At 33.6% G+C, this 22,943-nt stretch overlaps 3 protein-coding genes across 4 annotated transcripts; 2 read left to right on the top strand and 1 right to left on the bottom strand.

Moving 5' to 3' along the window:
• Nucleotides 1-1,751: 1,751 nt before the first annotated feature.
• LOC147408375 (acetylajmalan esterase-like) lies at nt 1,752-3,695 on the bottom strand. The gene is made up of 5 exons (XM_086432902.1): nt 3,209-3,695; nt 2,861-3,073; nt 2,624-2,772; nt 2,234-2,510; nt 1,752-2,118 (listed from the first exon to the last, which is right to left on the bottom strand). Exons 1-5 carry the CDS (start codon nt 3,492-3,494, stop codon nt 1,904-1,906), a joined length of 1,140 nt encoding a protein of 379 aa, XP_086289028.1. The 5' UTR covers nt 3,495-3,695; the 3' UTR covers nt 1,752-1,903.
• A 5,282-nt stretch (nt 3,696-8,977) lies between these two features.
• Nucleotides 8,978-17,825, top strand: LOC147408374 (scramblase-like protein). Its single transcript, XM_086437355.1, has 12 exons — nt 8,978-9,135; nt 10,274-10,885; nt 11,501-11,587; nt 12,839-12,880; nt 13,019-13,063; nt 14,759-14,824; nt 14,933-14,989; nt 15,117-15,178; nt 16,044-16,164; nt 16,292-16,369; nt 16,464-16,570; nt 17,256-17,825. Exons 2-12 carry the CDS (start codon nt 10,301-10,303, stop codon nt 17,284-17,286), a joined length of 1,281 nt encoding a protein of 426 aa, XP_086293481.1. The 5' UTR covers nt 8,978-9,135; nt 10,274-10,300; the 3' UTR covers nt 17,287-17,825.
• Nucleotides 17,826-20,171: 2,346 nt separating this feature from the next.
• LOC147408373 (cell division cycle 20.1, cofactor of APC complex-like) lies at nt 20,172-22,914 on the top strand. Of its 2 annotated transcripts, XR_015177082.1 has the most exons (5): nt 20,172-20,501; nt 21,004-21,273; nt 21,363-22,214; nt 22,312-22,522; nt 22,620-22,914. XR_015177082.1 is itself a non-coding variant. In XM_086437354.1 (4 exons), the coding sequence occupies exons 1-4, from the start codon at nt 20,406-20,408 to the stop codon at nt 22,450-22,452; spliced, it is 1,359 nt and encodes a 452-aa protein (XP_086293480.1). In that variant the 5' UTR covers nt 20,172-20,405; the 3' UTR covers nt 22,453-22,914. The 2 variants fall into 2 exon arrangements, 1 of the variants encoding a protein (XP_086293480.1); XM_086437354.1 differs by having other exon boundaries at nt 22,312-22,914.
• The last annotated feature ends 29 nt before the right edge of the window (nt 22,915-22,943 follow it).

Here is a 22,943-nt window from a genome sequence, read left to right as displayed (position 1 = left end):
CCCCGTTGTCCACATATTTATTTTTTTAGATTTCAAATCTTAAAAAAGCTCGTTGAGCACACATTGACAATCCAACAATACAGCCTTCTAGACTTCTTGAAAATATTCATATTAAAAAAATAGAAATTAAAAAAATATTAATTTTTAAGCTTAATTTAAGGTGTTGAAAATGGATGGCCACCAAGCATCCAAATTTAAAAATAAAATTCAATGGTGAATTTTTTTTTTTTTTAAAGGCCATATAATTTTGTCCTCTACAACTCCATTGCATCGGATCATGTTTTTGAATGTCGCAAGGTGATCAAATTAGAAAGTTTGCTTTTTTTCACTATAGGTAGGAGAGAGAAAAGGGCATTAGGGGCGTTGACCAAAAACAGTGACGGAGGCACCCCCATTTTCGTAAAGGATAGACCATTTAAGATTTTTGCTATTTCAAGTGCACTAGCCACTCTTTTTTTCATTGACTTCAGTGTTAATATTCTTATCCATCCTCATATCTCGCTACGCTGAAGAAGATTTCCTCAAGTTAGTACCACAAAAGTTGATAATTGGTCTTACTACACTTTTCTTCTCTATAACGGCCAATTAGCATTGATTGCCCTTCTTGTAGCTTTAGTTGCTTGTGTCCCTGTGACTTTATTTGCTCCACGTACGGTTCAAACATCTTCAATCATTAAAAGGTTTAGTACTTCTATTAGTGTAAGCCTCTTCTTTTTTATTTCACACTCGCATTACACATCAAATGTTCAAACATCTTCAATCATTAAAAGGTTTAGTACTTCTATTAGTGTAAACCTCTTCTTTTTTATTTCACGCTCACATTACACATCAAATGTAAAGTTGAGATGGCTGAATATTCCTAAGTATTCTCATGTAAGTGGATCCTAAAGAAATCTGTGAATTGGTATATAGTCGTAGTATGGCTTTCTCTATGAATTTCTTGAATTTATTTGTTTATGTGATGGTCCAGCTTAATGGCCAACTGGGCTTTTTATTGTCTCTTGGTTCTGGTTTTTAATGCTATTTATCTTTGGAAATTGGACTTAAAATTGTATTTTTTTTTGAAGAGTAACTTATAATTGTTTGTTTGTTAGGCTTTTTTTATGTTAATTCATGCTTTTGAAGGATTGCATTGGGTTAAATACATTACTATTCGTAGTTTTCTTGCACACAACCTTAAACGACTTACATTTAAAATGTAATTCCCATTGGAGACGCTTGTTTTTTTTTGAGTGAGAAATTCGTACACTCTTTCTCGTTGAATTTCCAAAGGAAAATAAGAAGCCACAAAATTACCATATGAAATAACAATAACCCCTCCACTCCCATGGGGGACCTAGATTGCCATTAGAAGAGCCATCTACATTCAATTTCAGCTAACCTTTCAAAATTACTAATATTAAGTGTAAAATACAGCGCCCCGCCCCTGATGCCACTGACCAGTTATCATTTGGGAGGAAAAAAATGTCAAATTGAATAAGTAAAAAAAAAATCAATCTGATTTTGGTGTGTTGGTTCACTGTATGGTAGGCCAAAATGTTCATACAATCCAAGTCCCAAAGAATGAATCTAATCGAAGATTTTGATGGGGTCATGGAATAGTCTGTTACCTCCCTCCTATTAATTGCAATTTTAGTGTTAAATGCCACCACAAATTCAAACTGAGCTTCAAATATATCAGCCAAAGAGATCCATTGTCCATTGCCAAGCACTAGATTCATACACACAATAAAAGAGGTTGGCCCAAAAATTAAATAGCATAGTCTTCTAATTAATTCATAAGAAATATATTTGACAAAATCACTTGTTCATCATCTATTAATAGAAACACACTAGATATTCTAACTAAAATAACCATGTAATCTAAAAAACAAGAAACAAAGAACTGCTTCAAATTCGCCAACTATATGCATAAGAAACTAGGACGAAGCATTCCGATGAGCCATATTGACATGTACTCATAAGCCTTCTGAGTCAAATGGACACCATCCCAACTAATACGTTTTTCCGGATCTGGGCAAGCTGAAACCCCATTGCTTCCACACATCTTGAACGGGTCGAAGTTGTAATCACCTCCACTTCCACAACATGCTTTTAACACTGATTCCTCTTCAAATCCTACATCAAAAATATATAAGAGTGTCATTAGTTGGTAATTCTCCTTTTTTAATTCTCTAAAATATGTTTCTATATCTACTTTGTAATTACATTAATTAGAGTTATGGAAATTTACCAAGGGTGGAGGCAGAGCGAAGAAGGGACATGAAGGTGCTATAATAGTCAGCATAGAGTATAACAACTTCAGAGTGTTCTTGTCTCAACTCATCCAGGACTTTCTGCACTTGGTGGTTGTGATACCTGGCAAAGCTGTTTAGGCTATCGAGACATTTGAAGTCGTTATCATAGGCACTCGAATCGTTGGTTTTAAATGCAGTTAGATATATGGGCATACATCCAATTGGGAAGTTTCCGGGTACCACCACATAACGTGCACCCATACCAATCACTTTCTGTAATTGCAAACAACATCCATTTTAGTAAGATTGAAACCAAGTGACAACTTAAGGATAATAATTAATTCTAGTAATATATTTTATTAGAAGGAGAAAAAAAAATTAATTACCTCAACAGCATCCTTGATAGAGTTGACAACATGTGGCACGAAAGTCTTAACCTCATCAATTGTTTTGCCTTGGAAGAAGGCATAATTATAATCGTTGCCTCCAACTTCCCCTACCATGAATAGAGCCTTCTCAAGTTTCTTCTCGCACTCTGCAACAATTAATTATTATTGTTAATCAAACAAGTCAAAAATATATCGATCCAGAGAGAGAGAGAGAGAGAATCTAATAATATATACCTGTTTGAGTGGAGCAGAGAGAGTTGAGATGAGTCTTGAACCAATCGAGTTGGACAGAAAGAGAAGTATTGGTGACTGGCAATTGGATACCATTCTTGTGGAAAAAAGAATAATCAAGAGCAGTGGCTCCAGCTACTGCAAAGTTTACTCCATTTTTGAAGGAAGCATCTTTCTCCAAGTATGGGTTGAGGAGTGGGAGACCAACTGTAGTAGCTGCAAAAAACAAACGTACATCAAATATTATTAATTAATTATATTTAAGAGAAAAATAATTAATAAAAATCCAAAAACAAAATACTATATATATATATGAAATAATACTTAAAAAAATAATTAAAGAAACATTACCTAAGAAATCGATCATAAGGAGGCCATTGGAGCATCGACCAGTGGGTTTATTGAAGAAGGTCTCACCATATGGAAGGTGAGAAATGGGAGCGAAGGCACCTTCTGCTGTTCCTTGACGTATAAGATTTCCCACATCGGATATGGAGTCTCCGAATTGGTAAATAGCATCGTAGGAGCATTTCTTGAATATTTGAGGAATATTTAGTGTGGCTTCAGAAACAAACAGAAGAGATGATGAGATGATTAAGAGGAAAGAGAGAATTGGAATAACTCTAATATTAGGCATCTCGTTAATGAATGAGAATTGAGAGAGAGAGAGAGAGAGAAGAAAGAGAAAATACAACGATGTGTTGAAGTGATTACCTATGGGCTTATTTATAAGAAAAGTATAGGATGGAATCACAGTAGAATTAGAGATGGGAAATTATAATTAATTAATTAATTAATTGTAGTAGAAGTCGATGGGGAGACAGAAACTCAATCGAGAATTAATAGAAGAATCAGAATCAGAATCAGATAGGGTGTGTACTTCCTATTAGAATAGGAGATGTGTCTACGTGTTTGGTTGGTGTATCTAATCTCTAATTAAAACATGCCACGTAGACTGGATTATGGATTCTGACTCTCACGAGAGAGACTGGTAGTTAAAAAAAAAAAATATAATTGCTACATTGAATTACATTTATGCCCTTGAGTTGAATATACTTTCATGAAAATGTAACTAAGACAGGTCTTCTTAACGTGTGCGCTTAGGGAACTTGTTAAAGTGAAATAAATACACTTATGAAATTGTTTTTTTAATCGAAAATCCCCTTACTTTTTTTATTTTACCAAAATCCATTAAGTAAAGAGAAACTCTTTCGTTATTAAGATAGTGAGGAAAAAGGCCTTATTACTAAGCCTTATCCATAGTCAAAAGACTTTGAGATGTGTAAAAAAAGATCTCGAGATTCTTCTAGCATGATCATATTTTTGAATGTCATAAGGTGATGCAGTCAGGAAACTTTCGTTGGTAAAGGAAGTGTTTTTCTTTTCATCAATTAAAATTTGAATGTGAGAACTAGGTCTACCGATAGATCAAATCAGACCCAAAATCTGATCCTTTTGATCTGATTAAGGATAGGGTTTTGATAAAGATTCCATTAAATGATCAATCAAATTGGAATAAATTAACCATGTCCCAATCCCGTAAAGTTTAGGAAATTATGTAAGTAAAATTATTTATTTTATTTGAACATATTAGGTTTACTTAAATTTTATATACGATGAATCAAATTTGATTCAATCTTGACCCAACTAATTGTTATCATATGAGATTTAGATCCTAATATTGAGATCCAATAAATACCAATCCAACAAGGATTCAATCTAATTCATATCGATCGATTCCGAATCTAATCCCTATCAGATCAGTCCTAGATCGACCATGTTCCGAAATTTAAGCCTGATCCATTGACAACCCTAGGAGGAACATTATTTGTTCAACCAAACCAAAATATTTGATATAAGACTTTGATGATGATGATGATTCACAGCTGTCAAAAAATAATTCAATTAATTAGGTGGTTAAGATCCAGTTGAGATACTGTAACTCCATTGGGGAGTGCCCATTAGGACTTAGGGCATAGTTTTAAATCTCGTCAGACCGAGACAATTGCAACTCGTCTGATACGTCTTGGTATCGTTCACTAATGAGGCAGATAGACAAGTCAAATGTATCGGACGAGATTTAAAACCATGGTTCATTTTTCTCATTATTGAACGAGACAACTCTAATGTATCAGAAAACTCATCCGGGACGAGTTGTGAAAAGGAGTTTTAAAACCATAAAGACGAGGGGTCTGAAAAGTTATACTAAATATGCTAAAATTTATAAATTTGCAACCCATGTCTTTGTCAAGGTTTCTCACTGAGAGATGTTAGCTTCTACATAGAAAAGCCTTTGTTCAGACTTCAAATTTTCAAATATAATATAAACAAAAACAAAATGAACTAAACTTCCCACATGAATCGCTATGAACCCATGTTAGTAATTGTCACATATAAATGTGAAAATATAATACAATATCAACTTTGATCAATGATATTATCCACATATACATGATAAATTGCAGTGGAAAATTAAAATCACAATCCCATCCATAACATGTCTCACTGACTCAATATATACATAGAGAGAAGTAGTGACAATTTACACCCCAAACTGGTTGCTTTTATTTATGGGAAGTCCAATTGCTTGGACTGCAGAGTTACCTTGAGAAAGTCATAATGATTGTTTAGGTTTATAATATATAAGAAAGCACAAAAGGATTTAGATAACTGAAAATGGCAATAACCATTCATCTAACATTAACCAATTAATGCTCGTTGTCTTCGAGCCAACTCCCGCACATCACACACACCATGTAAGTGCGGGTGCGCCCTCGTGGGTGCCTCTTGAGGAATTAATGCTCATATTGGATATTGAACTCACGACCTAAGACCTAGGATCAAAACCCAGCCGCGCTCACCTTCTTATCAAAAATAAAAATGCTTTTATATGACTACTTAATTTTTAAACATTGCAATGCTAATAAAAGTGTTTTTCCAATAGAATATAACCAATTAAGAATAGCATTTCCAAAAAAATAATATGCAACTCTTATATCTCATTTAACTGAATTTTATCTCTTAAGCTATCGATGTTCTAGTGACAATAATGAAATTCAAGCGAACATGACAACAAACATGTTAGGAAAAAACAAGTAAAATATTCAAACAAAGAGATAATAATTTATTGTTTCGTAAAAACATCCTTGCCAATTTCAATCTTATTGGTTCGTAAAATATTAAAAAGGTGTGCTCAACTTTGGAACCAAATCATGCTAAAAGTTTTGTTTAATCTTTTTAATATTTGATCTATTTGAATTGACTTTTTTGTGTCAAGAATAGGATTGAAGAGATTTTGAGGAAGAAGTAAATTTTTACTATTAAAAAAATATAAAAAAAACATGATTAGCCAAATATTAAGCTCTCGTTAGTGGTTGTTGTATTAGTGAACTTATAAAGTGATATTAATTTGTTTTTTAACTTTATTACTTTATTGGGCTTTGAGAGGGAGAGAAGAAACACAAGAACAGGGGCATCTCAGTTTCTGATTTTTGGTGATTAATGGTACCGATTGTAAAAGAAACACTTGTAAAATCCGAACGAAACAATATATGTGATTTTGAACATCTGAATATAAGCAAGAATCAGATTTTACAATCCAAACAAATGCTCTCTTAGAGGTTAAAGAGGAGGTATGTTTTTGGAGTGCATTGTGATGAACACATGCCAAAAATTTTATTTGAAAATTAAAATCACTAAAACTGTCAGATTACTTTTATCATGCATGCCTTTACATTGACTCGCACATGTCATTAGTTAGTGAACTGACAAATTGGAGAATTAGTGAGTTGTCGCTTCATATAATGGATATTATAGAGGGTAAAATCGATATTAGACACGTGACATAAATAAGATGAATATTAGTCACATGACATATTTAATGCGTATCTCGAGATATTGATTGGTATATCTTGAATTGAATTTTAGTTGGTTAAGATTGTAATCTTATTCAGAAATAGAAAGTCACTTAATTGTTTAGAAAATATTTATTTCTAATCAATGATAGATTTTGTGAAGAATCCTGAATTATTTTACTTTTTTTTTTTTTAGGGTTTGATTTTTTATTTATATAAGGAGAATTATTAGGTAGAAGAAAGGAACTCTTGGTAAGAGAAAAAGAGTAGAGGAGGCTAAGTTTTGTAAATCTTATATTGACTTCAAGAATAATGGAATGGTTCTTCAAAGTTCAGGGACGTAATCCGATTTTAAGATGAACTCCGTGAACAATTCTTACTTATTGTCTTCTGTCCCCTTTTCCATTTTCTTTTATAATTTTTATGTATGATTTTTTAACATTATTTTGTATTAAGAAAAATGAAGATCGATTGTTAAAGTAAATCTTGAGGAATCAGTGGCATCTAAGATTTTACCTCTACAATTATGTTATACCCATCTCGAAAATTGTGATGTTGGGCTCAAGGCACATTTTACCCTGGGACTACTTTCGATTTTGCTATCATCAAACTTGGGAGTGAGTGATCTTAGGATTGAAGGTTGAGTGTCTATGGATTCAAGAGCTAGTATCAAACGTCTATTCGTATTTGGGATTGGATAATTGATAGTCTTTGGTCTCAAGATTGTATATTATTTTGAGTTTAATGAACTAGAGATCGTCTTTGGACTCTTGACTAGATAATAATTGCCTTCTTGTTTGGTTAGAGATACATGTATTTTATGTATGGAAAATGCTTTATTGCCTGTGTTGGACACTATGTCCAATATTGAGTTGACTTGACAATGCATAGAGAATCGTATATTTTTTAACTTATATCTCGTGGAGATAAATTTATGGTTATCTATATATTGATTGGTCAACTCAATGTTGGACCCAGTGTCCAACAAAGGTAGCACAACTCATTTTGTATGTTTCAAATTGATAACATAACCCTTGACCAAGGACTTCTCTTGTAGATTAATGAAAATGTCCTCAATGCCCTCACCATGTCATGGTTATCTCATCAACATCATCTATTTTATCATGGTTGGAAAAAAAAATCAAGGGTTTTTTAGTTATTTTTACGAGTCTTTGTTAGTATATAAGAGAAGACAAAGTCAATACGTCTTTGAAGTTGTAGAGCAGGGTGATTTAGACATGCCCCTGAAACTCGCATTTTGACTCACTTTTAACTGCCTGATTGAAAAAGACAAATACTCTTATCTTTGTCATCTAATTGAAAATCTAAAAGTTAGTCACCTCCAACCCCTGTAGGTAAAATTTTCAACCTTTATCATTATAACCTTGAGATTCTATGTCTTTAAGTCTTCAACCTTCAAATCTTAAGGCAAGATGGATAGGATTTTTGTGTAATTATAAAATAATCGTATTTTGTATAAAAAGCCTATAATTTTCTAAAAGAGACAAAGATAATATTCTAAGATATATATATATATATATATATATATAGGGTCGGGTTCCGTAGACCCTCATCACCATTTTATCTTATATGGGCAAAAATATTTGAAATGAACTGATTTTTTGTGAGGATGATCTCTATGGTGAGGAGATCATCCTTCCCAAAAATCAGCTCATTATGAAACTTCTAGCCCCATGTTTACAAGTTGAAAAATTTTAGATCGTCCAATTTTTGTAAATCAATTTTGATGGGGTAAGAAGTTTTGGAATGTGATGATTTTTTTGCAAGGATGATCCCCTCATCACAGAGATCATTCTCACAAAAAATTAGTCCATTCCAAATATTTTTGCCCATATAAGATAAACGGTGTGTTGCAATGTGAGTCGTAACGGGGTCGTAGGAACCCCACCCATATATATATATATATATATATATATATATATATATATATATATTTTTTTTTTTTTCTTTTTTTGGTAAATGGTTACTTTTAAGTTGAAAATAATGAATTAAAGATAAAGGTTAGTGGATTAAAAACTGGGGAAATTCTAAAAAAATGGGGAAAATTGATTTTTTTTTCTTCTTCTAAATAGTATACAATTCATTTTAATTCTAAAAAAAGTGGAGAAAATTGATTTTTTTTTTCTTTTTCTAAATAGTATACAATTCATTTTAATTCTGCTGGAATTAAAATATTTTGGTTAAATTAAGAAAAATCACCGTTTTTTTTACTAGAAATTGAAGATGAGGCCATTTCGGTCTGTTTATCATTAGTCCATTAAGAAGACTGATGTCTTTCTGAATATGAAAGGTTCAGACACAGATGTATATATTTGTCTCCCATCCTTCTTTACAGATTTTGAGAACCCACGAGAAATCTCTCTCTCTCTCTCTCTTCTTTTTTTCAAACATTCTTGAATTCAGGTGCGCATTTTTAATCGATCTCGTTTATTTTTTTAAAATAATTTTGTGGATGTCGTGATGTAATCAGAAGAGCAAAGCAGACATTTTGATTGATATTGTTCTTGAAGAATAATCAGATTGTTCTATTGATGTTTAAATTATTATGTCAAACTAGTGTTTCTAGGGTATCATTTGATCTATAAATTCTTCAAAACAAACTTCTCTTGATCGATCATCTTGTAACTTGTAACAAAATTTCCATCTTTTAATTCTTCCAGTTTTCGCTATGTTACTTAGATTGCGAGACTGGAGAATTTTTTCCCGTTGGTTGTTTTTCCCCCTCTTTTCCTTCTCATTTCGAGATAAAACCCTAATTTTGTTGGATTTGGTGATGGTATTTTGTATTCTTTTAATTTTTTTGTACAGATTCTTCCAAACTGGAAAAATTAATTAGATGAAGTGGATAACAAATGTAGGTATCTATCGCAAGCATGTTAATCCCAATTTGTGTTAATCAAAAACCCAAATTTTTTTTCTCTTCTTTTCTTTTTAATTTTGAGATAAAACCCCAAATTTTTTGGTTTTAATTATGACTGATCAAATGAAATAAAGCAGCTCTATATGACCCCATACCTAAAGCTAACATAATATAACCCAATTGAGACTTTGTAGAATAGACTAAAGTTCTTTTAATCTCTTTGCTATATAAGTATTCCGATGTAAGCTCATTTTTTTTTGTCAGAAATTCGTACCAATCAACAGAATTGTTACAATTTGGATGTAAAAGGTTTATCAACAGAGTTAACCATTTTGATAATATATTAAAATCCATTCCTCTTTTATCGAAAGGAATTCCTATGGTTCCAATTATCCAACGAACAAAGTTAATAAGAACAATACTATTAATAAAGGGGTCGCATCAGATTTCTTAAATTCCCATCAATCAGATGTATATGTTGTGAAAAGGAAGACCTTTCATTATTAGTCATTGTTATTGTCAATAAAAGAAATTTTTTGTTTCTCACTTTCAATGCCTCTTTACACCATACTTATCTCTAAAATCCAATTTCCTAATCTAATAGATTAATTTGGGATCCGTACGAAATAGAATTTGATTATGATATTTTTTGTGTTCTCTTAAATTTTATTATTTGTGCAGGTGCTTCCATACTGGCAGATAAATTAGATGAAGTGGATAAAGAATTTAGGTTTCTTTCCCAAGCATGTTAAACCCAGATTGAGTTCATCAAAAAATGAGTACCAGAATTCCATCTCTAATGCCAAAAAGATTGTAAACGATATATTGTGTCTTTCGCCGACATTGTTGCAGCAGCCAAGCTCGGGGACTGGTTCAATAAGTCTTTCAGGTAGGTTGAGCTTAGTCAAAGATGAGTTTTGTAGATTTGGACTACATTCTTCTTGCAAGGGAAATCCTCTGAGAATAAATCAGATTCCTCTCACTGCATTTCGTCGATTTGGGCGTGCTCAAAATGATCCCTCCATAAGTAGAGACTGGTTAGTAAAGCTATGGGATTCAGACGAGAAATTGAGAAATTCCCGACGCAAGAAAAGGCAGAGAGTTTTGCAAAACGGCGGAAGTAGTGGCGGCCTATTTGAAAATCACCCTTCTTTTCAGCGGCAACTCGGTAGGTGGTTTTCACGTGCATCTGTACCCAAACAAAGACCTTATGAGGAGGTCAAACCTTTTCTTAGGCAACCGCCCCCTAGCCAATCTGCCACAGGTTTCTTGAAGCCTACTTCTCCAGAAGAGGTAACTAAAATAAGTTTCTAACAATATTTCTATATCAGTTACTAGTTATTCTTCAATTACTATAGTAACATTGAAGTTGAGATACCATGATATTCTGTTTAAATGCTCTTTATTATAATTAACTGAAGAATTATTTTGACAATATCATGAATTCATTCTGCATATTTCTCCTAATGTGTCACTTTAAATATTTCCAGTGCAACATATATATATATAGGGTCGTGTTCGGGGGACTTCTACAAGTGAACTATTTTTGCATTGTTCGGATGCCATCCATTTTACAAGATCCAACGGCATCTGGCGGTGTTGTAGAAAACATTAAAAAAATGGACAGCATCTGGGTGGTTGTGTAAAAATAGTTGTCAGTTTTGGATCTCCCCAAACATGTCCGTTATATATATATAAGTTCATTGTTTCACGTATTTATTGGATTTCAATGGGTTTTAGGATTGTTGAATCTTTAAAAGATGTTCTTAGAGCACTTGAGACTATAATTGCTATTTGCTATGTTTTCTTGCTATTTGGTGTTATACCTTTGTAAGATTTTAGTATTACATAAATTTGTTTTATACCCATGGTTCCTTGGATGGCTTATTTATTTTTCTTTTTTTCCAGGTCAAAGTTGTACCTGTTCTTGCAAGGTCGAATCTGCTCATTACTAGAAATATAGAGTGGGCAAATCTTGTTTTTGGTTTTGAGCAGGTGATTTATATTTTGCAAACTTGTTTCTTTCCATCTATATTTTCACTTGAAGTTACAACATGCAATGCAATGTGGGACTATGGTTATAATGCTTATGTTTGACTTAATATTTTTTGTGTTTCTCTGTCTAGCTTAAGTTTTAAAATATCGTATCGATTGAATGTTTCGGTTAATGGAAAAACTGATACGGTTACATTTGATACAAACCGATCTATTACTATAAATACCCAATACACTCAATGTTTCGGGGTCATTGTTTCGTATTGGTCTCAGCCAATACCGATGCATATTGACTGACACATTCCAAGATTTTAAACCATGGAAGCTTAATATTTTTTTCCTTTGTCTATATTGTTTAGATAGAAAAAGTTCTTGGTCAAATAACTGACTCAAATGGCCATAGTAGGAACTTAGAGGATTCCTAGATGGAAGTATGGACTCTGGACTCAAACTTAGGATTTTTGGGGTGAAAGATTGTGTTTACGAGTAATGTTTAGGTCCAATCTTGTTTGGTTTAATTTGTTCAGGAAGTTCTTGTCTCATTCTGAATATGGCATGGATAATATTCTCTCGATTCTGTTCTATGTGATCCTTTCCTACTCATTCCTCTGTATTTTGGTCTTGCCAACTGTCTGTGATTGACAAGTTCAGATTTTTGGCTTTTCTTCTGTGGTACCTTTCATATTAAAATGACAAGCAGATAGTGAAATTAAATGATTGGTTGATGATTTACATCAATTTTTTTTCAGCCTTGCAATTTTTTGCTTCAAAGTTTAACTACCTGACACTTAGGAATTAAAGTTGTATTTGTGGTGGGTGCTAGATTGAATACTGGTACTTCAATGACGTTAATTTCAAGTTCCATTGGCCATATTATACATAAATGTCTTTTTTTCTCAGGTCAGCTACTTCAATGTGATTGTGTGTTGCTTAATTGCTTTATTTTTTCTTAATATTGTCAAGACCCGAGAAAGGTTTCTGACGGTACACTCACATTTAAAGGTTCCTAATGTCAGTTACTAATACCAAATGTTTCCTTCTCTCTATCAAAGATTTACTGCAATGAAAACCTTCCAATTACAAAATGTTTCCATGTTTAGTTACCGGATAAGAGACTCAACCTTGTACACTTCAGAGAATCTTTTTGAGAATTCCCCTGTTCTTGGTTATCAAAAAAAAATTGGATTCCCTTGGTCTTTGCTTAATTTCAATTTTATTATCTCACTAGTAATTTAATATTTGGAATTGCAGGAAAATCGGTATGCAATAGTAGATGCTTGCTACCCCCAAATGGTATGTGACCACTATATTTTCTCTTAGTCTTATGATATTTTGGCAATCATATATTAGTCCTAAACAACAAAAGCATTCCTGATTCTTATTTGAACTCTAAGAAAATTTCTAATATTAACTTGGGTTTTCTACTTCCAGCCGGTGGGCTTTATCAGTGAGCAGAGTAATTTGATTGCTAGGCAGGTATATATTTTGTTCTCCTTGTTTATATTTCCAATAAGTTTAATCTCAATAATTCATTCCCCATCATTTAGAAGTTCAGTATTAGCTAGCTATTGCATATGATCCTAGTTTTCAATTTTCCATCATTTTGCAAAATATTCCTTTTCTAAAGTAATCAACAAGAGATATCACATGTTTCCTTTTGAATATATTTTGTGAGATCACTGGTCATTGACCAAAATTTGGTGAACATTGCATTTCGACTTGAATACTATTATAGAAGGTAATCCTTTCGGTTGAAATATTTAATAGACTTATTTTGACTCTCGAGCTTGGATCACATATTTGATCCAAATTTGAATCTTTTAGCAATTGGAAAGGAAAGAGGCTACTCAACCTCAATTGGAAAAAACATTAGTAATGGTTTTAAAGAAAAAATTGTGATCCTTCTAAGCATTTGCAAGAGCCCACTATTGTCAAATAGAACGTTGTTGAGTAAAAACTCAAGAGTGGTTCCCATCATTTACATTTGAGTTACATATATATATATATATTGGGACATGTTCGGCAGCCCACATTAGGGCGACCACGTTGGGAGCCAAAATTTGTCTTATATGGGTTAGAAGTTTCGGATTGGACTGATTTTTTTTTTTTTTTTTTGAGGATGATTTCTATGGTGAGGAGATCATCCTCACAAAAAATCAGAAAAATCAGCTTATTCTGAAACTTCTAACCCCATCAAAAGTGGTTTACAAAGTTGAAGAATTGTGGACCGTCGATTTTTACTGTTAATTTGTAAACCACTTTTGACGGGGTTAGAAGTTTCAGAATGTGCTGATTTTTTGTGAGGAAGATCTCCTCACCATAGAGATCATCTTCACAAAAAATTAGCCCAATCCGAAACTTTTAACCCATATAGGACAAATTTGACTCCCAATGTGGGTTGTTGAATGGGACCATATATATATATAGGGTCAAGATCCCTAGACTTATGAAAAAAACACATGATCCCAACCGTTTAAACACAAAATCCAATGATTGTGATTTATCCTTGGGATAAGTATTGTGTTATCAAGATACTCATAAATAAATCTCAACTGTTGGGATCATGTGTTTTCTCATGAGTCAATGGTTAGAAGTTTCGGAATGGGCTGATTTTTTGTGAGGATGATCTCCGTGATGAGGAGATCATCCTCACCAAAAATCAGCCCATTCTGGAACTTCTAACCCCATCAAAAGTAGTTTACAAAATCGGACGGTCCACGATTCTTCAACTAGTAACACGGAGATCATCCTCACAAAAAATCAGCTCATTCTGGAACTTCTAACCCCATCAAAAGTGGTTTACTAAAATCGGACAGTCCACGATTCTTCAACTTGTAAACTAGAGTTAGAAGTTTCAGAATGAGTGAGGATGGTCTCTTCACCATAGAGATCATCCTCACAAAAAATCACCCCATTCTGAAACTTCTAACCCCCATTTTGAACAATGTTTGGCTCTCTTTAGGGCCTCTGAACGCTTCCCATATATATATTGTTGTAACAAGTAAATTTAGTGTGTGCTATGAAATGACTTTGTTTGTGATTACTAAAACCAATATCCATATCAAGTTCAATCTTTTTACAGTCATCCATGATACATAATGCGTGTCTGTATTCCTCTTCCATTTTTCACTTTATTGCTGAGCGTGGATCCTATGTTACAAAACACTGCAGGTACTCCGCCTGAGGCGCCCGTTCATTGCTTATATAACGGATGGCATGGGGAGTGAACTCTTTAGGGTGAGAACTCTATACGTTTTTCTCCTTGAACTAAGTTTCATTTTGTTAGCTATTCTAGATTTGAATGTATTGTTTTTTAGCTTCATGACTGTTTACCACTAAATTTAGGTTCGCAGACCATTTTGGTTGATAAACAGCACAATTTTTGTAGAGATAGATGGTAAGGTATGTATCATGATTTATTTATCAACATAACATATAAATGGTTTATTAATAGCTGGTAGTGTAGCAAGACTTTAGGTAGAAGGAGATCTGCTTATGGTGATTTCACATTTTTTGTGTTCTATTCTAGGAAATTGGAGTGGTTCACAGAAGATGGCATCTTTGGAGGAGAGTTTATGATTTGTATTTGGGGTAATGTGACTTTCTGGATTTGTGTTCATGCTTTCATGAGAAAAATTACTTCCTTAAATCAAAATTTGCATTTTCCATTATGATTATTACTATGCTCAAAAACTTCTTCTGTAGCATAATTAATTAATCCACCTGACAAATCATAGATCATGAATTCGTTAAGTTCGGGATTCAAATTGAATTTCCCGTAGTGCAAACCATGGAGGTTATGACATCAAGTTAAAATACTTGTTATTTGTTTTAGTTTAATTCAGCCAAAAAATGTAATAGTGCCTTTCCCCAAAGTTCTTTTTTATTATTTCACATTAGAGCATTGTTTTAGGAGGGTGAAGTGATAGGTTGATGAGAAATCAAGCACATACAAAAACTATATATATAACAGAGAATAGTTAGAAAAATGAAAGTTTAAGAAGATTGGAAATTATTTCACAGAAAGTCAGAATAAATGTGAAGATTGTGGGATAGGAAGAAGCTCCTTCTAGTTTAAACTGTAAAGTACTAAAATGGCAGAAAATATCAAGAAGTTGGGTGTAGTAAGGTATTGGTAAATTCTATTTAGTTTTGCAAGTTGTTGTTTTCTGATATTGAGATTGATGAACTTGTATTTATGCTTGGAGTATTTCAATGACACACACCCAATGCAAAGTGATTATTTTGTACTATGGGCTCGAGCACTTTACTTTCATATGGATGTTACCTCTTAAAGAAATTATTTTGACAAAACTTTATTGACGTGGGGAATTTTTTATTTCAAAGCTACAGCATCAGAAGCTTCTGGCTTGAATTAAAAATCTCAATTGTATTTGTCAAATCATCTTCCGGAAATATACTGGAACTTTAATTCTGTACATGATAAACTTTGTAGGGACAAGCAGTTTGCAGTGGTTGAAAATCCTGGCTTTTGGAATTGGACATTTACGTTAAAGGATATCGACGGGAATGTGCTAGCTGAGATAGATCGTGATTGGAGGGGTTTTGGCTTTGAGGTTATATATTTTCTTTTCGGTGTTTAATATTACTCTAATAATCTGCAATGCATGGTCAGCATAGTGGTTTGTCAATATAAGGCTTTTCCCACAATAATCTAAACTTAATTGATAATGTATGTTACAGCTCTTTACTGATGCTGGTCAGTATGTGATCCGATTTGGAGATGTTGATCCAAGTTCTAAGACTGGGCCTGCTAGAGCGGTAAAGTACCAATGCAGATTTCTGGATCTCATTTGTTATGTTTTGATGATAATAATCTTATTTGTTTTCTCTCTCTATGTTGCTTGTGTTCCAGATAAAAGACTTGGAGGTCATCCGTCCATTGACTCTATCAGAGAGAGCTGTGACTGTTGCTCTTGCCGTGTCACTGGATAATGACTATTTCTCGAGGCATGGGGGGTGGTAAGCTTATGAAAATTTGATCTTTGACAAATATTCCTCTCCATGAACTCTTGTAGATGATAATTTTTTCTGAAATTTATTTCACCCAATAATTTCTTTCCTTAGTATATATACATCATCAAAACCTTATCGTCGGCTACAAATACATACATATACTCATTTATGGCTACCATGTATTTGTTGGTAATCCGTGCTACCATTTGATTATAATTAATGATTAAAGCAATGAGTCCAAAACATGTTGTAATGATGAACTTGGTCACCATTTCAGGAATTGCTATTTTCTTTTTTTTGATGGGTAAGCTGGACTTGAACCCACGACCTCAAAAGCTGTTTTGCAATGTGTCAGACCAACTGAGCTATGGGTCATTTTGAAGAATTTTAGGCCAGTTTGATTCTAAGAGAACCTTATAATTGGATGCTTAAAAGTTTTACTTTTATTGCATATCTTGGGGGATGGGGTTTGGGTGGGACCTCTGGATTACTTGAGCAATTCTCATTGTTCTTGTTAGGGAGAATGAACGAAAGATAAATAAATGAGGTTCATGATATGTTTGGGTAGATTTCCGAATATGTGATGAGCATCCAAAGCACAACAGATTCATTATTATTTGACTTCTCTCTTCTTGTTTTTTAGGAAAAAATAATAGTGATTCTTTTTTCTTTTGTTTTGGTTTATTCTCAGGGGAATCCCTTTTGTTGTGGTGGGAGAATAGGATTTCAAACAGGTATATACTCAGCGCATCCCATTCATTTACGGAGGTACATTTTGTTCTTTTCACGTGAATCTGTCTGGAATCACTCTGCAATTTTCCGTACTCTTAAGTCTCTGGAGGATTTTCACCAATGGGGCTCCGAATTTATCAAAAGAAAAAGGGAAAAATAAAAAATACAGGCATGAATCTGAGATGGCCTGAAAAATATGTAAGTGACCCAAGTGGCGATCAAAAGAATGTTTTCAAGTATCAACCATGTATTTGTGCAAATCCTTTGAATTTGTGTGGAATTTCAGACTCTGCATTCCATGAACATTTGGTTCTTATACTAACCAGTCATTCTCAAAATTGGGTGAAAGCTGTGTTATATTTTGTAGAGAAGATTGATATGGTCTGGTGAGAATCATGGAGAGTAGAAGTGGCCTTCTGGCTTCCTACTCTTGTGCGATGTGGGATGGTCTAGAAGGTTTTCTTATCACAATTTTGTGCTCAAATCATTTGCAGGATTCGTCGTTCCAATCATTGATTACATCCTCCTATTCTTGGTCTTGGGAGTCAATTTTTTGGAATATGTTTATAGTTTGTTTCTTTTTCATGTTACATTTGAGAACTAGTTTTTGCTGACTATACAGAACATCACAAATATTGCCTTGAAGTAATAGGTCATGGAATTGATTTAAATCATCCTCGGTTTTGTTGGTTGTCATTTCATTTCGTGTCATATTTTTCTTAGAAATCTCAATATCTTACACACATCATACTCCTAGCTTTTGTTACCTCCAATTCCACCTGATCTATCTTCAGATTTGAAATCGAGTAATCTTTGGATGGGAGATTTGAGTATTTTTAGACTCGCAATTAGGTAGTCTTGGAGCTGGGGTTTACAAAAATAATGATGGACATAAGGTAGTATATATATCAAGAAAGGCAAGATCTGATAATATAATGTATGACATCTTGATTCAACACAAATGAATGATTCAAAATAGTCTTTAAAATTATTTTTGTTAGAAGGTAAAGGTATGCAATTTTTTATATTTTAATATTTTTTTGTCAAATCATTTATTATTTAGATCAGTATTGAAGATTTCTTTGACACTAATTATTTAAATTATCAATAGTTTTAAAACCGGAGTGAGCATACATGTTCAATCGGGCCATCTATATTGTAATCTAAGATTGTATGTCTTCAAATAGAGATAAGGTGTATGCATTAAAGTAATGGGGGCATGAGATATGCCAACATATCTTGAACATCTAGATTTGCAATCAATAAAGTATATTAAAATGAAGTTCATTTTTCTACATATTTATAAATGGGTTCAACCGGATGCACCAGGCACGTACCCACGTAGTATCTCATCTTCTAGAACAACAATTACCCTATTTAGTATTTAATGGTGCCCTAAATGGGACATAAAATGGGTCAGACTTGACCCGAAACATACGAGTGATCCAAAAATATTATTATAAGCTTAGAAAGAAGTAAATAAGCAATAATAATAAAAATAGGCCGAATATGATTTAGTGACCTTGACTGGACTTGGATGTGGTCGGATCCACCCAAATCCGAATATATTGCCTTGAATTTTTATTTTTATTTTTTAAGTTTTGAAATTATTCTTTTCTACCACATGGATTCTTATAAATTGAAAGAGTATCATAGTAAAATAAAATTCTATTATAAGCTTAGAAAGAAGTAAATAAGAGAGCGGGCGCGCACGCACACACACATACACACACAAAAGGCCAAATGTTCAAAATAATCCCATCCGACCCAAATTTGGTTGAATATAAAATTTTGGATGTGCATATTGATATACTACGTGGGTTTAACCCTTGTTAGCAATCTCCCATTTTATTCTTGAAAAATTCATGAATTTTTCAATTTTTTTTTTCAATGAAAGTATTATTCTTGGGGTTATTGAATTATTCTGAATAATTCACGGATTTTAAGTTTAGAAATAATAAAACGCGGTTTTTATAAATTTTACAAATTTTTATAAAGTTTGATGAAAAAATATACTACTATAACTTGTTGTATGTTGTAAAGTGTAAACTTGTAAGGTGTGATGTGTAATACAAGTCGACTTTGACACCATCATGCATCAAAATTTTGAAGGAATCTACATTTTTAAGTGACAAATATCCCTTTTATCTTTAAAAAAATTATGACACAACTACATTTATTTAAGATTACACCTTAATTTTTCAAATTGATAATTTTTACCTTTACTTCGGTATTCTTTTAAAATTCAATGGAATAATATGTCCTCATTATTACCACCATCAACATCACCAATTTCATCATCACCATCACTATCATATAACTGAATTAATACACGTATGAAGCATATGCCGCATATTTTTCATTTATTGAATTTTTGACCGAATTTTAGATTAGATTTTTATCATCCAAAATCAAATAGAACTTGAATTTTTCACGAATCAAATTTTGTCATATCTCGAATTACTTACAAGGGGTCTAACCCTATTAAATAATTTGAAAGGTAATATAATAAAACCCTTGTTTTGATTGGTAATATTAAATTTACCCCTACAAAATGCAAGATTAGATTTACACCTTGAGTGAATGCGCATTTTTTTTTTTTCAGAAATTAACGGTGAAATTTTGGTCGAAACAAGACTAGACGTGGCTGGAGACATTGTAATCCTTTCTAGGGGTATTCTGGTCAAACAAAGACGAGTGGAATCGGAGGGCGTGGGCCATTTGCAATCTTTCCGTTTTCTAGAAGGGGTATTTTCGTCAAACCAAGAATCAACGGCTCTTTATGATAATATAGCCGTTCGAAATTTTTAAATCTACTTTTGCTAATAAACGTGTATATATGAAGGACTTTAGACCCCATATCTCGAAAACACTCTCTCTCTCTCTCCCTCTCCCTCTCTCCGTGACGCTCTCTCAGCAACGCTCAAAGCTCACAGACGCAATCAATCATCTCTATTTCTTTCTCTGTGTTCTATAATTATTTCTGGTTTTGCTTTAGTTTTATTTCTCTTTCTGTTTGATCTGTTTATCTGTTTTGCAGGTTTTCTTCTTCTTCTTCTTTTCTTTGTTTGTTGTTTGTTTGTTTGTTTTCTTTTTCTTTCTTAACATTATGGACACAGGAGGATCATTCACTTCTTCAAACAAGACCCAATCTCGATACCCTCTTCAAGAACAGATCCACCACAGAAAAACTTCCAGAGAAAATGTAAATAAATCAACAGTTTTTTTAAAATCTACTTTCATGTTTTTTGTCCAATTTCTTGGTTTTTACAGTTTCTCCAATTTATATCAGTGATCTCTGATTGCCTTTTTCCATAATTTTCTGTTTGTTAGTTGATTTAATTAAAAATCTAGGGTTTTATATTCTCTTGATTCTAATTATTTTCTTTATAAATTGGGTATTTGGGGGGTTTTACTGAGTTCTATTAAAATCCATGTTTCATGGGTTTTCCATTTCTATGTTCTGATGATTTCAGATTTTTTGTTTCATTTTTTCCATTTTGGGTTCTTAATGGATTTATTAAAATGTGGGGTTTTCTTATTTTCTGATCTTGATTTATTTAATTATAATATAATATGGATTTCTCTTAATTTTTTTAAAGGGCTCTGAATGAATGACTTTATATTACATGTATCTTCAATCCTTTTCTGGATTTATGGGTTCTTTTATTTGTACGTTCTGATTGGGTAATTTGTGGTAATTTCAGTTGGACAGATTCATCCCAAACCGATCTGCAATGGATTTTGACTACGCGCAATACATGCTAACCGAGGCAAGGAAAGGTAAGGAAAACCCAGTCGCGAGTTCTCCATCAAAAGAGGCTTACAGGAAACAACTTGCTGAGACATTCAACATGAACAGAACCCGAATCCTAGCTTTCAAGAACAAGCCACCCACTATTGACGCATCTTTTTCCGAACCTTCCTCATCTGTTCAACAATCAAAACCAGTAAAACCCCGTAGAAGCATTCCTCAAGTGAGTTTACTCTTATTTTCTTTCTCAATTCTTTAATGTATGCATGGGTTCAAGCTTTTAACATTTCTGGTTTGTTTGATTATATACAGACCTCGGAGAGGACATTGGATGCCCCCGAGCTTGTTGATGATTACTACTTGAATTTGCTTGATTGGGGTAGCAATAACGTTCTAGCAATCGCACTTGGAAATACGGTATATCTATGGGACGCTTCGGATGCATCAACTTCCGAACTTCTGACTATTGACGATGAGAATGGCCCCATTACGAGTGTGAATTGGGCCCCTGATGGCCGTCACATTGCTGTCGGCTTGAACAATTCCGAGGTCCAGCTATGGGACTCAACAGCCAATCGACAACTAAGAACATTGCGAGGAGGACATCGATCACGAGTGGGGTCACTCGATTGGAACAATCACATCTTGACAACCGGCGGAATGGATGGTTTGATTGTCAATAATGACGTAAGGGTAAGGTCCCACGTTATCGAAACATACAGAGGACATCATCAAGAGGTTTGTGGGCTAAAATGGTCTGCATCGGGTCAACAACTAGCAAGCGGAGGGAACGATAACCTTCTTCACATTTGGGATCGGTCAGTGGCATCTTCGAATTCTCCAACTCAGTGGCTTCATAGGTTAGAAGACCACACTGCGGCGGTCAAAGCCCTCGCTTGGTGTCCTTTTCAGGGTAATTTGCTTGCCTCAGGTGGAGGTGGAGGTGACCGTTGTATCAAGTTCTGGAACACACACACCGGTGCTTGCTTGAACTCAGTTGATACGGGCTCGCAGGTCTGTTCTTTGTTGTGGAACAAGAACGAGCGAGAACTTCTGAGCTCTCATGGGTTCACACAGAACCAATTAACTCTTTGGAAGTACCCATCAATGGTTAAGATCGCCGAACTTAATGGTCACACTTCTAGAGTTTTGTTCATGGCTCAGGTACTTGAATTCAGATATATCTTTTTAATAAATGGATTTGAGTTTTCTTCATTGTGTCACTGTTTTCTGATGTTTCGTTTAATGAAATCTTCTGCAGAGCCCAGATGGGTGCACGGTAGCATCTGCAGCCGGGGATGAAACTCTAAGGTTTTGGAATGTGTTTGGGACTCCTGAAGTGGCTAAACCTGCACCCAAAGCCAATCCAGAGCCGTTCGCTAACTTAAACCGCATCAGATGAGATTTTACAAGATGGGTTTACTGTTAATCATAATCTGCTCCATCAAATCGGCTTGGAGAGTAATTTTTGGGTACATAAACACCATTCCACACTAATTAGATTTATCTAAACTGGGTCAACGTCTTCTTAATTTACACTAATTTCTTTTATAATTTGTTCTCTTGCAGATAATCGCCGAAAACTGCTAGGTCTTGTCCAATTTGGACATTTCGTTTTCTCATTGGTTTTTGTTTTTTTTCTTCTTTTTTTTTTTTTTTTTTTTTTGAGGGAGTTGTTGTGAAAAACTATTACATTGTATTAAAGTTATGAAAAACTGTAGATTCTTTCTACATTTAATGATTTTTTTTGTTCTCCCCCCTCGTTTTGAGTTCACAAACCACTGAACTTTGTATATTTGTTAACTGTGTGTGCATATAATTTGTAAATGAATCAAATGAAATTTCGTTGTTTTTTTTTTCTCCCCTCCATTTTGTTGCCATTTTTCGTTCTTT

Source organism: Akebia trifoliata, chromosome 3, assembly GCF_017979445.1.
Source record: "Akebia trifoliata isolate Shusen 1 chromosome 3, ASM1797944v1, whole genome shotgun sequence".
In the NCBI taxonomy this organism is placed as follows: domain Eukaryota; kingdom Viridiplantae; phylum Streptophyta; class Magnoliopsida; order Ranunculales; family Lardizabalaceae; genus Akebia; species Akebia trifoliata.
This window is presented reverse-complemented; position numbering and strand designations above follow the sequence as displayed.

What these genes read in the sequence shown, in the direction of transcription:
- LOC147408375 (XM_086432902.1), bottom strand. Translation starts at nt 3,494, where the DNA reads ATGCCTAATATTAGAGTTATTCCAATTCTCTCTTTCCTCTTAATCATC. An exon ending in CTATCAAGGATGCTGTTGAG is followed by an intron (nt 2,511 to 2,623) that starts GTAATTAATTTT and finishes TTGCAATTACAG; the next exon opens with AAAGTGATTGGTATGGGTGC. An exon ending in TCGCTCTGCCTCCACCCTTG is followed by an intron (nt 2,119 to 2,233) that starts GTAAATTTCCAT and finishes TTTTTGATGTAG; the next exon opens with GATTTGAAGAGGAATCAGTG.
- LOC147408374 (XM_086437355.1), top strand. Translation starts at nt 10,301, where the DNA reads ATGAAGTGGATAAAGAATTTAGGTTTCTTTCCCAAGCATGTTAAACCC. An exon ending in AGCCTACTTCTCCAGAAGAG is followed by an intron (nt 10,886 to 11,500) that starts GTAACTAAAATA and finishes CTTTTTTTCCAG; the next exon opens with GTCAAAGTTGTACCTGTTCT. An exon ending in AGACTGGGCCTGCTAGAGCG is followed by an intron (nt 16,370 to 16,463) that starts GTAAAGTACCAA and finishes CTTGTGTTCCAG; the next exon opens with ATAAAAGACTTGGAGGTCAT.
- LOC147408373 (XM_086437354.1), top strand. Translation starts at nt 20,406, where the DNA reads ATGGACACAGGAGGATCATTCACTTCTTCAAACAAGACCCAATCTCGA. An exon ending in GAAAAACTTCCAGAGAAAAT is followed by an intron (nt 20,502 to 21,003) that starts GTAAATAAATCA and finishes TGGTAATTTCAG; the next exon opens with TTGGACAGATTCATCCCAAA. An exon ending in GAGTTTTGTTCATGGCTCAG is followed by an intron (nt 22,215 to 22,311) that starts GTACTTGAATTC and finishes AATCTTCTGCAG; the next exon opens with AGCCCAGATGGGTGCACGGT.